This window comes from Gopherus evgoodei, chromosome 7 (genome assembly GCF_007399415.2).
Source record: "Gopherus evgoodei ecotype Sinaloan lineage chromosome 7, rGopEvg1_v1.p, whole genome shotgun sequence".
NCBI classification, from domain to species: Eukaryota; Metazoa; Chordata; order Testudines; family Testudinidae; genus Gopherus; species Gopherus evgoodei.
Genome location: NC_044328.1, coordinates 100497657 through 100513614, shown reverse-complemented (window position 1 = coordinate 100513614; position 15958 = coordinate 100497657). Strand labels below are relative to the sequence as shown.

At 57.1% G+C, this 15958-nt stretch overlaps 2 protein-coding genes across 5 annotated transcripts; both read left to right on the top strand.

The window, feature by feature from the left end:
• The first annotated feature begins 814 nt into the window (after positions 1-814).
• SLC3A2 (solute carrier family 3 member 2) lies at positions 815-11536 on the top strand. 4 transcript variants are annotated; one of them, XM_030568644.1, is made up of 10 exons: positions 815-930; positions 5486-5945; positions 6985-7158; positions 7308-7408; positions 7769-7837; positions 7943-8007; positions 8324-8510; positions 8853-8996; positions 9287-9409; positions 10545-11536. In XM_030568644.1, exons 2-10 carry the CDS (start codon positions 5522-5524, stop codon positions 10887-10889), a joined length of 1632 nt encoding a protein of 543 aa, XP_030424504.1. In that variant the 5' UTR covers positions 815-930; positions 5486-5521; the 3' UTR covers positions 10890-11536. The 4 variants fall into 4 exon arrangements, with proteins under 4 accessions (XP_030424504.1, XP_030424505.1, XP_030424501.1 ...); XM_030568645.1 differs by lacking the exon at positions 815-930 and adding an exon at positions 5016-5103; XM_030568641.1 differs by lacking the exon at positions 815-930 and adding an exon at positions 5037-5142.
• Positions 11537-12355: 819 nt separating this feature from the next.
• Positions 12356-15937, top strand: LOC115654424 (calmodulin). Its single transcript, XM_030568674.1, has 6 exons — positions 12356-12501; positions 12936-12966; positions 13139-13282; positions 14275-14381; positions 14760-14895; positions 15319-15937. The coding sequence occupies exons 1-6, from the start codon at positions 12499-12501 to the stop codon at positions 15345-15347; spliced, it is 450 nt and encodes a 149-aa protein (XP_030424534.1). The 5' UTR covers positions 12356-12498; the 3' UTR covers positions 15348-15937.
• Positions 15938-15958: the final 21 nt, after the last annotated feature.

Below are 15958 nucleotides of genomic sequence, written 5' to 3'. Positions count from 1 at the left end.
ATTCAGAACAATGCCATGGCCCTTCCAACATATTGGAGAGTACCTGCAATGGGGAAGGAGGAGAGGGGGAAGGAAGGTGTCTAGGGTCACAGGTGGCCCAGAGGGTGGGGCACTGTACTGAAACCCAGAATAGCTGGCTTCTATTCCTGGCTCTGCAAGTGACTTTGGAAAATCCCTTCCCCCACTGTGTGCCTTAGTTTCCCCTCCCACCCTTTCTCTAGTTTGACTGTGAGCTCTTCAGAGCAGGGACTGTCACCGTGCAGCACCCACAGCAATGGCCCCCAATCTTGGTCATGGTCTTGCAACAACCGGTATAACAGGAGTCCCCGATCTCACTCAGGTTTTCTTCAGTATCCAGGAGGACCCCAGTCTTGCACCAAAATTCACTTTGGGCCCTACTAGAATGCAAATAAATAATAATAACAACAACAATGAGAGACAAGGACCTGGATTTTATTGCAGAACTTAAAGATGGTGCTGCCAGGAGCACAGTGCCTCCAGCACCACTCTGGGACATTGGGGGCCCGCAGTGAGGGGAGAGTTCCCCCTGATGAGCTCCCCATCCTGCTTTCTGCAGCACCATGCTCTTTGGTCACCTGGGGCATTGGGGACAGCACTGACTCACTAATCCCTGTAGCGATGGCCCCAGCCTGGGATGGCTCATTCCCAGCCATGCTCCCTATGATTATAGCTTTGTTTACATCCCTGCCTTGGAGCCCAGCCAGGCAGAGGGGGAGAAGGGATTCCTCTGCTCCGCACTCCTTCCTCTGATTCCTAGAACTTCCTGTCTCTTGGCAGGACAGGAGGCTCCTGACCCATCCCATCCCTCGGTGCCCAGCTTCAGAATTTGAGGGGAAGAGATGGTGGGGAGCAGGGCATGGCCTCCCCTAAATTCACCCCTCTTTCTTGCACCTTATGAGTCATTTAAAGGTGGGTTTGGGGTTCTGCATTTTCCTGGATCTGGGTTGGGGGTGTGAACTGTGTGTGGAGGGGGGAATTCATCTGGGCCAGAGGAGGGGGACACGACTTAGGGCTGGTGGAGGGGACCAGGGCTGGAGGTGGACCTCGAGGTCTGAGGCTGGGTTATTGTGAGTCTAGGTGGGGTTCTGGGTTGGGAAAGGCCTAGGCTGGGCAGGGGGAAATTGGGGGAGTTAGGCTGGAGGGGGAGTAGAACCTAGGCTCTGGGAGAAAAAAGCTGAGCAGGTCGAGTGTAGAGAATTCTGTCTGTGTCTCTCCAGTAGGGCACAGAAAGGACACTCCAGCTGCAAAACATGCTACAACAACAAACAGCTGAGCCCCTCCCCTCCCCTTGAACTGGTCTGGCAGGAGCCCAGGACTGGGACTGGCCTCTTTAATAACCCCAGACAGCTCCTGTTCGAGCAGCAACAACAACTGGGGGAGGCTTCTGCCAGGAACAAGCAGGGTCTGTGGGATAAACAGGGTTGGAGGAGGGGCAATAGATTTAGGTGGAGAGAGGGTCAGTGGAGGAGACTGGCGCTGGTGAGGGGAAGGCTGGGGACTGATGGGGTACCGGTGGGCGAAGAGGGACATGGGGGCCAATGGGGCTGGAGGGGTGATGGGGGCTAGACACCGAAGGCTTGGGGGACTGATGGGGTTGCTATCAGCAAGGGTTGCCAGGGATGACGGGGGACACCAGAGGCTGGGTGATGCGGGGATACTGAGAGTGGAACAGTGGAGATCACTGGTGGGTGGGATGGGAGGTAGGGGTCACTGAGGGCTGGATGTCTGAGGGAAGTGGGGATCAGTGGACACTGGGGTATTCTGGAGCTGGGCAGTAGAAGCTGGAGCACTGGGAATAAGGGGTGTGTGTGTGCGGCTGGCAGACTCTAGTCATTCAGGCTGAAACCCCCAGGTTAGGGCAGGACCCATAAGAGCCTTCCATAACCCCAAGCTGAGGGTTCTGCAGCCCTGACTTCCTGAGGAAATGCAGTGTGTCGGGGGGGGGGGATGTATCCCCTTCACTTCGTCTCAGGGCTGAGGTCAGCAGAGCTGGGGCTTCAATGGAGCCTGTTTCTTCTGCCCCAGCCCGGAGATCCATGCAGCGAAGGTGCCCCCTCAGCTCTGCCTGTGACCCCCAGGCTTGGCCCCTTAGGAAATGACACCAAATCCTGATGCTGCCCTACAGTGCAACCCTGGCACTGGTTGGCATAGAAGTGGGGATGCCCCTTTCTCAGTCATCGCAGGCCCAGAGGGCAGCACTAAGATGCCAAAACAAACATGACTGCCAGGCAAGGGATGATGGCTGGCAGGGTGATAATGCAGAGATGACTGCCAAGAGATGGCACAGTGATGGCTGCCTGGGAGGATGAGGGCTCCTGATAGGGGAGACACAAAGATGGCTGCCCGACAGGATACAATGGTTATTGGGGGGTGGGTGGAAACACAAAGATGGATGCCAAGGTGGGAGTGGTACAAAGAGGCTGCTGGCAGCCATTTTGTGTAATTCTCCCAAGATGGCTGAACTGGAATCCCAGGACTCTGCTAGGGCCCAGATCTTCCCTGGGGCTGTGAATTCTTCTCCCATTCCTGGCGCCACCCTGACTGGCTGGCAACATGGGGCAAGAAGCATGTGGAATCCATTTGTGGCTCTGGAGCAGCATCTTGACGCCTGCTGTTTTCCTCCCTGTCCCTCCCACGCCCTATGCTTTAGGAGGATTCAAGCCCCAACATGACAATGTGGGAGCCTTCCCCAGGTTTTGACTGTGTGCATGTTGGGGCAGGAGGGGAGAACTGGAAGTGTATGCACATGGCAGGACAAGGGGCATAGGTGGTAGTGGGGGGTTGCACAGTGGGGGGGCAAGGGGTAAGTATGTGTGTATAGCATGGAGGATGCTGGGGTGCACAGAAGTGGGAGATGTTGGAGGGCAGGATCAAGGGGGTGTGTGCATAGTGTGGGAGATGTTGGAGGGCACATACTGCACCAGGGAAGCCAGGTAGCACATAGTGTGGCAGAAAAGGGGGTCCCCCAGAGTGGGGTGAGGCCAGTGTGAGGTAAACGAGGGGGTATATACACTGTGTGTAGAGGCAGGAGGCTGGTCAGGTCAGGGGGATTGCTCATGGAAGAAGGTGTATGAATTAGTCTCTGGTTACAACTTGTGTGATTGGCACTTGTTTATAGCCCTTGCCCGGCTGTAAGCAGTCTTGGGTGGGCGTGGCTCCTGGTCTGTTCTGCTGAGTCAGGCATTGCTGCTTACTGTGGCAGAGCTGGAGCTCTAGGTGTGTGGGGCTCAGCACCTCAGATCTGGGGCTCAAACCTCCCCCTATCCCCATTTCACCCCTCTGGGGAAAAGTCAGTGCTAGAGTGGGGGGTAGTTTGGTGCCAGCTGCCATATACAGAGGCCTCTGGGTGCCTAGCACAGAGTAGTAGCCTGGCAAGCTGCCCACTAACACCCCTGCCCCAGTGTATGTTTTGGGGAGACCCTCTCTATGGGGATACAGGGGCACTCTGTCTCTATGGTCAGATCAGCCCCAGAAGCCCTGCCCATTAGTGCCATTCAGATGCAACTGATAACTAGACTCCATGCAGAGAGTGGGGGGTGTTCCAGGACCAGGAGGCAGTTGGGAGTGTTTAGTGGTGGGTGGGAACCCCACAGGTAAGAGCAGATCTGTATATAACCTTTTGTAATGTTAGCTGGGTGGGGGTAGGATTACCTGGGGGGGCACTGGGAGGTTAGTGGGGAGCACTAGGGGTCACTGGCTCCTGGGAGGTTACTTGGGGAAGAGGCTTGATTAGCCTGGGGGAGGGATAAAGGAGTGCATCTCCCCCAGGTTGCCTTCCCCACCCCCACCCCCACCCCCTTAGCCAGGGTTGGGGTGGGGGAGTTGGTCACATATTCTCAACAGCACATGATGGGGCCATTCAGAGTATGAGGCTTCACGGGAGGGTCAGAAAACGAGAGGGGCTGCAGCAGCCCCTTCAAGAAGCCCATAGAGCCCTCCCTGATATATGTAGGGACTGGGAGCCGGCCGGGTTGCGTGGGACCCGTGTGGCAGCGGTTTCCCACCACGTGACAGAACTGAAACAGGGAACAATCAAGTGTTTCTTGTGATTGCCAGGGCCGGAGGGAAGGGGCTGGATTTCCAGCCTTTGATTGTGGCTCCGCCCCCCATGGTGTTCCCAGACTCTGATCCTAGTCCCCACCATTTCCTAGCCTTTGATCTATCCTTCCCCCTTAGGGTTCCCAACTGTGATTCCCTCCCCTGCTCCTCGGGTTCCTAGCCTTTGATGTACAGGGTTTCCAGACGCTGAGCTCTGTCCCCTTCCCATCCCTGTGAGACAGTGTTCTTTCTCAGCAAGAAGGCTTGGCTCCAAGGGACAGACTAAGTCAAGAGTAGGTATGGAAACTGAGGCACACTGAAGGAAAAGGACTTGTCCAGCCACCTACAGTGAGTCAGTGGAGCTGGGATTAGACTCCCCAGAATCCTGCTGCCACTCCCCTGCTCTAACCACTGGATACCACTCCTGCCAGAGTTGTGGATAGAATGCTGGTGGTAAACTGGTGTCCTGACACCCAGCCCCACAGCTTTAACCATTAGACACCCCTCATGAGGCTATTATCTTCAAGCCAAGGTATGCACACACCCCATAGGGAGCTACCCAGGCCCGATCATTCTGTTTATACCCAGTTGGAAACTCTTCCATTCTCATCTCACCCCCAAACTCTCCATGGAGTGGCAACCCCTTGTTGTCATCTCTGCTATCTAAAGGGTGACCAGATGTCCTGATTTTATAGGGACAGTCCTGATTTTGGGGTCTTTTTCTTATATAGATAGACTCCTATTACCCCCCACCCCCTGTCCTGTTTTTTCACATTTGCTGTCTAGTCACCCTAGCCATCTAGGGCCTTGTCGCATGTACAGACCCCTCACTCTTTGGGGCACTGCTCTCTCCAGAGGCCTCAATTTCCCATAGTCCCTCTCCCCCCAGCTCTGCAACAAGCAGGATCCTCTCCATTTCTCCAGGCCATAGATCATGGTAACACGGAGTAATTATCTGTTTCCACCTTAAGGCGGGCGTGGGACGGGTCTGGGAGGCGGAGTCGGAGGCGGATCGGGATATATCAGTGCCGGCTGAGGCAGAGCGTAAGTTTCACAGTCAGAGAAATCAATCAGGTTCGCTAGGTATGACCCGCCGTGGTGTGCCGGGCGCGTGGGGACCGTGTGATCTAGCGCCGCGCCCTGGGCGCATGGGCTGGGTACCTACCAGCGCGCACAGGGCTGTGGGGAGGCGGCGAGCAGGGGGGCACGAGGTGAGAAGGCAGTTTGGCTGCGGCTGAATCCCGCGACAGGCCTAGGGAAGGGGGCTCAGGCAGGTGGGGAGGGGGAATCTCTGTCCTTGGCGGAGAAATCTCTCTGCCTGCTGGGAGGACTGTGTGCCAAGGTCGGGGAGCTCTGCTCAGGGGCCGGGTGGTGGGAGATTGCTCTGCCCGGGGCCCATGGCTCTGCCTCTCTTCCCTCACCACAGGCCCTAGCGATCCCCGGTGGCATTTAGCCAGGCATCATGAGCCAGGACGCAGAGGTGGACATGAAGGAGGTGGAGTTGAACGAGATGGAGCCAGAGAAGCAGCCCATGGCGGGCTCCCCGGCCTCGGGATCCCTGGGCGAGAAGAACGGGATGGTGAAGGTGAAGGTGCCCGAGGAGGATGGCGAGGCGGATGCTGGCACCAAGTTCACGGGGCTGTCCAAGGAGGAGCTGCTGCAGGTAGCGGGCACTCCAGGGTGGGTGCGCACCCGCTGGGCCCTGCTCATCCTCTTCTGGCTGGGTTGGCTGGGCATGCTGGCGGGGGCCATCGTCATCATCGTCCAGGCTCCTCGCTGCAAGGAGCTTCCTCCCCAGGAGTGGTGGCACAAGGGGGGCATTTACCGCATCCATGCACTGGAGGCCTTCCAGGACTCGGATGCCGATGGAGTCGGGGACTTGGCAGGTGAGTCCTGATTCTCAGCCACCTAACCCACTAGACCTCACTCCCCTTTAAGCTGGGGATAGAACCCCAGAGTCCTGACCCTTCCTGCCGCCCCCACTCCCATAACCCAGTAGACCCCACTTCCTTACCAGAGCTGGGGATTAAACTAGGAGGGGGTTGGGATGGGAGGACCCTGGTGTGTGGGGAGAAGAGGTGTTATGGGTGGGAAAGGAGAGGGGTTTGGGGTAGTGGGGGGGTAGCTGCTGGGGAGTGGCAGGAACCCTGGCTGAACATTAGGGTTTGGTTGCCTTCTTGGCACAAACTGGAGCCCAGGTGCTGCTGGGGCGACCCCCTCCCCCAGTTCTCCCTATCTGGGGGGGCTTATGGCGGTGGGAACGCTTCCCCCCCCCCATAGGATGTCCCATACAATCTGTTCCCCACGTGCTCCTTGCGCAAGCAGGTGACTGGCAGCCGGCCAGCCTGTCTCGCCTGGGAGGGGTGAGGGTGCTCCCAGCCGGTTCTAGCCGGTTGGCAGCAGCAACCACTGCGCTTTGTTTCATCAGCTTTGACGTCAGCCCAGCCTGAGCTGAGTCAGCTGTTGGGGTGGGGGGTTGAGTGATGGGGGGAGGAGCTGAGGTTAAGGTCCCATACAATCTGGGGGTGGGGGAAGAGGGGAAGGGAGCTGGGGTTAAAGGTCCTATGGACTTGAGGGCGGGGTGAAGGGAGCTGGGGTTAAAGATCCTGTGGGCTTGGGGGGAGGAGGGAGCTGGGGTTAAAGGTCCCACCATGGGGAGATGAGGTGGGGAGCTGCTGGGGGTTAAAGGTCCCATAATGCATGGAGGCAAATGTGAATTGTGGGGATTGGCTGGGTTAAAGGTTTCATTCTGGGTGAGAGAGGAAAAGGGATTGGGGGAGTATCTTTCACGTGGTGGGGAGGGGTAATGTGGGCAAGATGCAGGGGCTATGGGGACAGCTTTTACCTGGGGTGGGGAGGGGATTATGTGGGACTAGGGGAGCTGCCAATGTCTGATCCCTCCCATCTTGTCCCTTCTCTCCCCAGGGATGGAGCAGCGCATTGATTATCTGAGCTCCCTGAAGGTGAAGGGGCTGGTAATTGGGCCCATACATGTTAACACCCCTGACAAACTGGCCAGCACGGACCTGCGGGAAGTGGACCCCCGTTTCGGCACCAAGGAGACCTTTACCAAGCTGTTGGAGGCCGCCAAGAAGAAGAGTAAGAAAATGTCCCAGTATGGGGCCTTTTTCCCCTTGGGGTGCTGGATCTGATCTGGCCCCAGGATGGGTGGTGGGGAATGGGATATGGGATGTTTGGGGAGGGGAGCTCTGCCCTAGGATGTACACCTGACCTCTCTTTCTCCCTAGGTCTCAAGGTCATCCTGGACTTGACCCCCAATTACCGTGGCCAGATGCCCTGGTTCAGCCAGGAGACCCTCCGCAGCAGTGATTTCCAGTCTAAAATGAAGGTGAGGCTGGGCTCCAACGCGGGGCATCCTGAGGAGCAGCACCTGAGGGGAGCTGGCAATCTAACCTTAAGGCTATGTTCTGGGGGAGAGGGTGTCCTGCTCTCTCATAGATCTTCCCCAGGGATCTGTCTGGGCCTGGTTTGCCACTTCCTCTGAATCCTCACTATTTTGGAGGAAGCAGCTGGGACCACTGTTTGGGTTTCTCATGCAGAGGGGCTAGGGGTATGGAGATCTGGAGGGAGGAGGTGTTGGCTACACTGGAGTTGGGGGCTGGAGACAATCAGTTGATGGGAGGATGCAGGGCTGGTGGCTGCGGGGCATGCCAGATGCTGATGCTTGACACACACTCTCTCTGGGCAGGTGGCGCTGGAGTTCTGGCTGGAGTTTGGTGTGGCAGGGATCCAGATGGAGGAAGTGGAGAAGCTCAATGTAAGTTACTAGCTTGTCTGTGTATTGGGGGTGAGGGTTGTGGGGTGTTGGGGCGGGAGGTAATGTGAGGAGTGACTGTCTGTCTCACAGGTCTTTCTCCTCCAGGACTCCCAGCTCCTGGTGGAGTGGAAGAACCTCACCAGCCAGTACAGTTCTGATGGTAATGCCAGGTGGGTGCCAAGCCCCCACCAAATGGTTCTGGCCCTTTTGCGGTGGTGGTTGACTGGCTGCCCCCCTGGGATGGCAGCCCTCTTAAATACGCCCACCTTCCAGGCTCCCTCCCTTGGATGCCTCTCTCCTCTCCTGGTGCCAACCCCCCCTCAAGCACCCATAGCTCCCCCATGTCTCCCCATCCTCTAGGAAAATACCTCTCCATCTTCAGACTCTGCACCCTGCCCCACCCCAGCCTCCCACACCCTCTTTCCCATTCCTAGCACCTCACAACTGACCCCAGCACTCACTGTACCCTGACTCCCTTCTCTCCAGGGTGCTGATCGCTGGGACGGGCCAACAAGATTCCTGGCAGATCTTCTCCTTGCTGAATGAGACCAGCGCTGACCTCCTGGTCAGCCCATATCTGGTGGGGCTGGGGCAGGAGCCTTCTGGGGAGAAGGTGGAAAATGCAATCAGAGAGTACATCCAGGCTTCTGGAGAGAAGTGGCCCAGCTGGAGTGTGAGTGCTGCCCACTCTGTTTCCCCAGCTCTTGGAACTGAGGGAGAGGGCTGGGGCATGGACCCACCTTCACCCCACCCCTACCCCACAGGATCCCCATGCTAAGCCCCCCACATCTGTATCATAGCTCCCAGTGCTCAGAGTGGGCTCCCTTTTGGAGACAGGGCAGGAGCTGAGCCCCAACAGATGCATGCCATAAAGCATGTGGGTCTGTTCTGTGTTGGCTGCTCAAGAAGGATAGGCCGGGATGTGACCACTAACCCCACATCCCCTCTCAGAGCTGGGGATACGTCCACCTCCCACCCCCTGTGTGCTGACACTGCATCTCTGCTGTCTCTGCAGGTGGGGGGCCCAAGGACAGGGCACATGGCCTCTCTTGTGAAGGAGCGGTTGCTGCGGCTCTATCACATGCTACTTTTCACGCTGCCAGGGACGCCCTTCACCAACTACGGGGATGAAATCGGGCTGCAGGAGCTGCCAGGACAGGTAGGGGCAGTGTGGGGCTAAGGGATCCCTCTGGAGGAGGTGTGGGGGGAGGCCTGGGAGGGTTAGTTTAAGGTGATTTGGGGGGGGAGGGGGGGGAAGTGAAGTCCCTGAAGGTGCTGGCAGGTGGGGAATGTCAGGGCAAGGGGAAGGGCAGTGCGAAGGGATGGTGAAGTTTGTTCAGCTCCTGGATGGGGAAGGAGTGTCTAGGGAAGGGATGGGCTGGGTTGGTGGAAGAAGGGATGGGCAGCCAGCTGTGCAACTCCCTGTAACCATTTCCATCATTTCCCCAGTCCAGCGCACCCCGCATGCTGTGGAATGATTCAGCCAATTTTGGCTTCTCCTCAAAGTCATTGTCTCAAGGTGTGGGCGGTGGCGGCGGCGGCGGCAGCAGCAGCAGCAGCATCACTGTGAAGGTGAGGGCAGGGGTATAGGCAGAGCTTAGGGGAGGAACATGGGTGGTGTGGTGAGGATGGGTTTAGATGGCGGCAGAGCTCTGGGGGAGCTCAAGGGGTGTGGGAGGAGCTGGGGGAGGGCACGGTCTGCCTCGCACTAACCCAGCATTTCTCAAATGCTGCCATGGTGGCCACCAGAGGCTTTTCTTGCGGCCACAGACTTCTGGGCGATGGTGGTGGTGCTTGGGGCAGGGGGGCAGACAAAGCAGTAACTCCTCTGGGGCCACCAGCAGGGTTTGGGCCCTACCCTCCTTTGAGGACACAGTGGCTGCCTGCTTTTCCAGCATTTAAGTTCCCCACCTTCTGGAGATGGAGAGGGTCTGGCTTCAGCCCTGGGGTAGCAGGCAACTGGCTCCCAGCTGCGTGGCGGTTGGCTCTGTCCTCTAGCCGCAGGGCCCCAAGCTCCAGTCATGGGAGGCAGGGCTTTGGTCTCTGTCCATGAGCCCCCATTACCCTTGTGCCCCCACCCCGCTGCCTTTTCTGGTGTCAGCTGCACATGGCAGACCCTGGCCCCAGCCCCAGGCTTGACACCCATCCCCATTTCCCTGGCCTCTCCTGTGCAGCAATAGGTTCTGTCTCCCACTGCTACCCCGGCCCCTATCCAGGGCTTAATTTGTTCTCAGGCTTGCTAGGAGCTGAGTAAGTTTTCTGAGAAAACTTAATCTGTGTGTTTGTTAATATCACTTTTCACAGCAGACTTAGCAGCTAGCTTGGAGGCTGTGAAAAGTGATATTGACATACAAGCATCACTTCTCACAGCAGTAGACTTGCTAGCTAGGCAACCGAAAGAAAGAACAATAAAAACAAGAATGTGCCAAACACCTTATTTGTGTTTCTACTGCGTCTATTCCTTACTAAACCTAAACAAAACTGAATGCTATTTGGATTTTTTAGTCTGCAAAAACACCCTACATAGACATGGCCAAATCAGTGTCATTTGTTTGCATGCATATGTATTTGTAATTAACTTCAGGAAAAATGTATATTTTTAGGAAAAATTGACAGCAGCCACTTGCAAGAGTTGGTGGCTTCTCTCTAAGGTCACCAAAATGTTGTTGTGAGAACCCCTGCACTAACCCCATGTCTCCCTCCCCAGGCACAGAGTGAGGACCGCTCCTCATTGCTCTCCCTGTTCCGGCACCTGAGTGAGCTGCGGGGCAAGGAGCGCTCGCTGTTGCATGGGGAATTCATGATGCTGCCTAGGGTGGTGCCAGATGTCTGTATCTACCTGCGCAGCTGGGACCAGAACAAACGCTTCTTGGTGGTCCTCAACTTAGCTGGCAACAGCAGCTCTGTCCCCATTTCCCACTCTCTCCTGCCTCCTGAGGCCACTGTGGAGCTCAGCACTGACCCCCAGCGCCAGGAGGGGCAGCTGGCCCTGAAGGACCTGACATTGAAGCCCTCCGAGGGGTTGCTGCTGCATTTCCCCTATGTAGCCTAGGGGAGGAGGCCTCGCCTGTGGGCCAGGGCCTCCCATGTTCCAAGGTGGGGTGTTTACTCATGTGAGTCCTACTAACACCCCCAGGGGCAGCACTGAGGCCTTGGGGCAGGAGTGGGGAGTTGCAGCCATAAGGTAAAGAAGGCCCCTAGGTTCTGTTCTCCTGAGTCCTGGATGTCTGACCTGATCTTCTCTTCCCCCCACTACCCTCCCATGGGGTTGGTGGGGCATGGGGGAAGCAGGTACTCAGTGTGCCCCAATTCCTGCTGGCCTCACTTCGGCACCATCCTCAGGGATGCTATGGGAGATCTGGACTGAGGATGGGGCTCTGTGGCATCTGTTTCCCCATGGTGGGGCAGCATTTAGATTTAGGGACCAAGGAGTTCAGGCCCCACTGGCTGCAGCTTCACCCTCCCCCTTTGGGTGCCCAGTATGATTGGACAGGTGGGGATGACTGATCAGGACCAAAGGTCTATCTGTCTCTCTCTCTCCTCCTCCTCCTTCCTCTCTCCCCCTCCCCAGGTTGTAGTGGCCAGTGCTGTGTGTGAAATGGTGCAGATGTTTGGGTGGGGGGTGGATGGCTTTGTGCTGGGCTCCTCCTGCGTGCTGCTGGGATCAGCATGGAAATAATAAAAGGCTCTGCTTAGTGATTCTGGCTTGTCTCTTCCTTTAATGTGCCCCACTGCCTCCTTGTTTTCCCTGTGGCTGCTTCATGCCTTAAGGGACGGGAAAGGAGGACCCCCTGCACTTCATTCTCATTGGCTATCTCTTCTACTGCTGCAGGTTCCTACCTGCACTATGAGGACCCCTTTCCCCCCTGCTGTGACCACCTTGTAGCCTGGGGGCAGATCTCTGCAGTTCATGGGTCTGGGTGCTGCCCTGGAGCAATCTGCCTAGCATGGTGCTGTTTGTTAGTGGAGATAGGGGTTCCCCCAACCTCGTCTGTGTCCTAAGTGTGTGGACCTACCACAGATTGCTCCCTCGGCAGTGGGGGAGGAGCAGCTGACCTGGCAGCCCTAGGCCAGCCCCCACTGGGTGTCAGAAGGGGGGTGATTCTATCTGCAGAGGTTGGGCCAGGCCCCTAGGCTCCTGCCTGGGCCCCTGCCTTTTTGGGAAGGCAGGAGGGGTGCATACTGGGCCCACCTCCGAAGGGCCCCCCACCGCATAAGGCACGTGGCGGAGGAGCTAGTAGCAGTGGTGCATGCTGAGAGCTACTGTTTCAGCGTGCGGAGGCCCCTACTGATCCCTATGGGCACTTTACACCTTCCCCTTTAACGTGCCACCTCGCCTTTAAATCCACCTGCTCTTCAGTGCCCATCCTCTTTCCGCTTTCTGTCGGCCGAACACCGGCCCCGCCGCCGCCTTCCCCTTTAAGCGGCCTCCCTGACGCATTGCAGGTGGGAGCCGGCCAATGGGCTCGGGGCAGGAGGGTCACGTGGCCGTACCGGGCGGGCGGTATTTAAAGGGCTCGGCGCAAAACGCAACGGAAGGCCACTGCTGGGTCTGGGACTCGTTGCGGGCGGAGGGATCTGGGCGGCGCGACTCTGGCGGAGGGAACCTGAGACCACGGGGAACTGAGCGGCCGTAGCATCAGCCCCCCGCCGCCGCCGCCATGGCAAGAAGGGGGGCCCTTGGGGGGGGGCTGGGGTCCAGGGGAACGGGTGGCGGAGCGAGGGGATGGGGCTGGGGTCCAGGGGAGCGTGCGCGGAGAGAGCGGTGGGGGGTCGGGAGCTGGTCCTGTGTGTTGGGGGGGGTCCAGGCCCCCGACGGGGGCTAGCAGGGCCGCTCTCCATTGACCAATCGGGAGCCAGTAGTTGGGGGGCAGTTGGAGGCAGCAGCCATGCTGCGTCTTGCGGGAGGTGGGCGGCGTGGGGACTCCAGGGGGCTCTGGGGTGTAGGGCAGAGTCTCTTCCTCTGCGATATTGGATGGGAGGGGGGGTGAGGCTGTGGTTTGAGGGGCAGATGGCCTGGAGGGCAATGAGATATAGGGCATGGCTCGCGGGAGGGTGTCAGACAGTCAGGATAATAACTCTCTGTCTCCTCTTGCAGGCAGACCAGCTGACAGAGGAACAGATCGCAGGTGAGACACCCCTTCATCCTGCTGCCCCTTTATATGGGGGATCTGGTGCTTCACAATATGGTCGGGCCCAGGCGCTTGTTCGCTGAGTTCTGGGGAGAGGGAGGGGACTGCAGGGAGAAGGGACCCTGTGGCAGGCCCCGCAGGTACTGATTCCTCTCCTCTCTCTCGGCAGAATTCAAGGAAGCCTTCTCTCTTTTCGACAAGGATGGGGATGGCACCATTACCACCAAGGAGCTGGGTACCGTCATGAGGTCCCTAGGGCAGAACCCCACCGAGGCAGAGTTGCAGGACATGATCAATGAGGTGGACGCTGATGGTGAGAGGGACTGTGAGATGGGTGGGGAGTCAGAATACAGCCACTGCCCTGGTGGTAGTGGGGGGTGTGTTTGGGGGTGGTCAGAGCTGGGAGGCAGGACTCCTGTGTTCTGTTCTTAGCTGTGAGCTTGGAGAAGTCTCTTTCCTTCTCTGTGCCTCAGTTTCCCTTACCATTCTTTGTCTGTTTAGACTATGAGCTTTGGGCTAGGGACTGAAAGAAGGGTTTCTAGGCTATTCAGGGGAATGAAGAGGAGACCGAAAGAGCTGGGTTTGTATAGCTTGACTAGATGAAGTTTGGAGAGTAGGGGGTGGATCTGATTGTTCTCTGTAAGTATATCAGGGAGGAAACTCTAAGGAGAGTGAAGAGTGAGTTTCTGGAACAGCTTCCCAATAGGGGCAAACATTGATATGTTTCTGATTGAGATTTTGATGGGCCTGCCTGTAATAGCAGGGCCAGGACTTGATGACCCAGGGCTAGAAGCGGCCTCCTATGTCCCTGTGTGATACACCTAATCCCAACCCCTGATACTATCCCTCCTCTGTAAGTGCTGCTGTTAACTACCCTGCTCACACAGCTGAAGGTCACCCTCAGCTGAGAATCATCTCATCCTAGGGTCTTTCACTTCTGCATCCCAAAGTGATGCAGGCCCCATAGAGAGCTGCCTGTTCCTGTTCAGTGTGGAGGTTGTACCTGAGTTAAACCCAGGGGTTGATCCAAGGTTTGTAGGCCAGTCCCCTGCCCAAACTACAGAGCTCTGGGGCTTGTTTCTAGGTTCCCCACATCTCTGCAGAGGGAGTGAAGAGGCATCCCCTCAAGGCAAGCCCACCATTGGAGGGAAGGGGGTGTTTCAGTGAATTCCCCAGAGCTCCCTGTCAGTATTTGTGTCTGGATTTGTGGAAGGGAGGGTGTTGGATGCTGTAGGGGGGCTGTGCGGGTCGCCCAACCCACTGTCAGTTAGGTCCAGCACTTAATGGCCTCTTCTCCTGCCCAAGGGAATGGCACTATTGACTTCCCTGAGTTCCTAACCATGATGGCAAGGAAAATGAAGGATACAGACAGCGAGGAGGAGATCCGTGAGGCCTTCCGGGTGTTTGACAAGGTGAGGCAGTGGGGCTTCATCCCCCTTATTGCTGGTGGCAGTGCATGCCCCTTGCTTTCTCCCCAGGAGCTCCAAAATGGCAGCTGGAGCTAAACTCCTCCCTGCCCGGACAGTTGAGTCCAATACTCCCTCCTGTGTGCATGTGCTTCACAGTTGCACACCTCCCCCTTCCACGTGGGGTTGGGGGCAGGAGGGTCATCAGCTACTTGAGGTAGGTGGTTGTGTGTGTTGGGGGAGGGGGGAATGCCTGTGCGGTCTATCTGCTTTCCCTTCTCCAGGGCCTGTGCTAAGGCTGAAAGGGTGGGGTCCCTGGGGTGCTTGTGCTAACTGGAGGCAGCTCTATGGCCCCCTTGCCTGACATGGTGGTTGCCCCCCCAGGATGGGAATGGGTACATCAGTGCGGCCGAGCTGCGCCACGTCATGACCAATCTGGGTGAGAAGCTGACAGATGAGGAAGTGGATGAGATGATCCGGGAAGCTGACATCGATGGTGATGGACAGGTCAACTATGAAGGTGAGGGGGGTGGGGCGGCTTCCTCTGACTATCCAAAGGGCCCAGCTGCTGCTCAGGATAGTACCACTCTGGAGAGGGCACTTGCTCTCTTAAGGACTCTCCAATGCAGTGGGTAGGATGGGTCTGGGAGTCAGGACTCTCCAATGCAGTGGGTAGGATGGGACTGGGAGTCAGGATTCCTGGGTTCTCTTCCTAGGTCTGCTGCTTTCTGCCTCTTGCATTGTGACAGGCATAGCCTGGTGAAAAGGCTTGGAAATGTCACAAATGCTGTTAACTCCAGGGAATGGGAGAGGTAGTAGGGCACCCCCAATTGCAGCCTGTGTGGGGGTTGGGGTGGAGGGATGGTTTCTGCCTGAGAGAAGGCAAGGGTGGGGTGAATCAGGCTTCTCTCATGCTCTCTGATCCTGTGCCTTTGCTTTGCAGAGTTTGTACAGATGATGACAGCTAAGTAGGCTCTGGTAGGGCATCCCCTTCACCTGTACAGACTGGATGGACTCTTCCTACTGCTGCCACATGTCGCCCCTGCCCTGTCCCAGGTGCCATCCTGTCATCAGCAGCTGCTCTCCTTTGAGGACAGTGCATGCTTTCACCTCTTCTGCAATGTGTGCTTGTATGCTGGGCACCACAGGGACAGGAGCCCAGCAGGGCCTATGGCCTGCTTCCCCCCAAGTGGTTTGGTGGAGCAGGCCCCTGGCTGTTGGCTGGCTCTGCAAACTGCTTTCCATCTGACAATTCTTCCTCCTCCTTCCCATATTCAGCATCTCACCTGAATGCTCATGGACTGTGGTAGGGCAGCTGACAGTGTCTCTCTTTAACTGGCCACGGTTGCCTTCCTGGATGTGTCTGCGTATGTTGGATATTGTGACTGTTAATTTCTTAACTGCTTAATATTCACCCCCTGCCCTTAATCTCTTAATTCCTTTCCTCCCCTCCCCTCCCTGCCCTCCCACTCCATATTGGCTTCCGGGGATGCTTCGGTTCCATTCCAGATGATGTAAGGTTTTATTTTCAATAAAGTCTCTCTGTGTGGTTTCTATTCCAAGTGCTGCCTCAGCATGTTCAG

Excerpts from the sequence above, each read along its gene's own strand:
- SLC3A2 (XM_030568644.1), top strand. The coding sequence starts at position 5,522 with ATGAGCCAGGACGCAGAGGTGGACATGAAGGAGGTGGAGTTGAACGAG. Across the intron at positions 7,409-7,768 it reads ATTTCCAGTCTAAAATGAAG|GTGGCGCTGGAGTTCTGGCT; the intron begins GTGAGGCTGGGC and ends CTCTCTGGGCAG. Across the intron at positions 7,838-7,942 it reads AGGAAGTGGAGAAGCTCAAT|GACTCCCAGCTCCTGGTGGA; the intron begins GTAAGTTACTAG and ends TTTCTCCTCCAG.
- LOC115654424 (XM_030568674.1), top strand. Across the intron at positions 14,382-14,759 it reads CCTTCCGGGTGTTTGACAAG|GATGGGAATGGGTACATCAG; the intron begins GTGAGGCAGTGG and ends TTGCCCCCCCAG. Across the intron at positions 14,896-15,318 it reads TGGACAGGTCAACTATGAAG|AGTTTGTACAGATGATGACA; the intron begins GTGAGGGGGGTG and ends TTTGCTTTGCAG.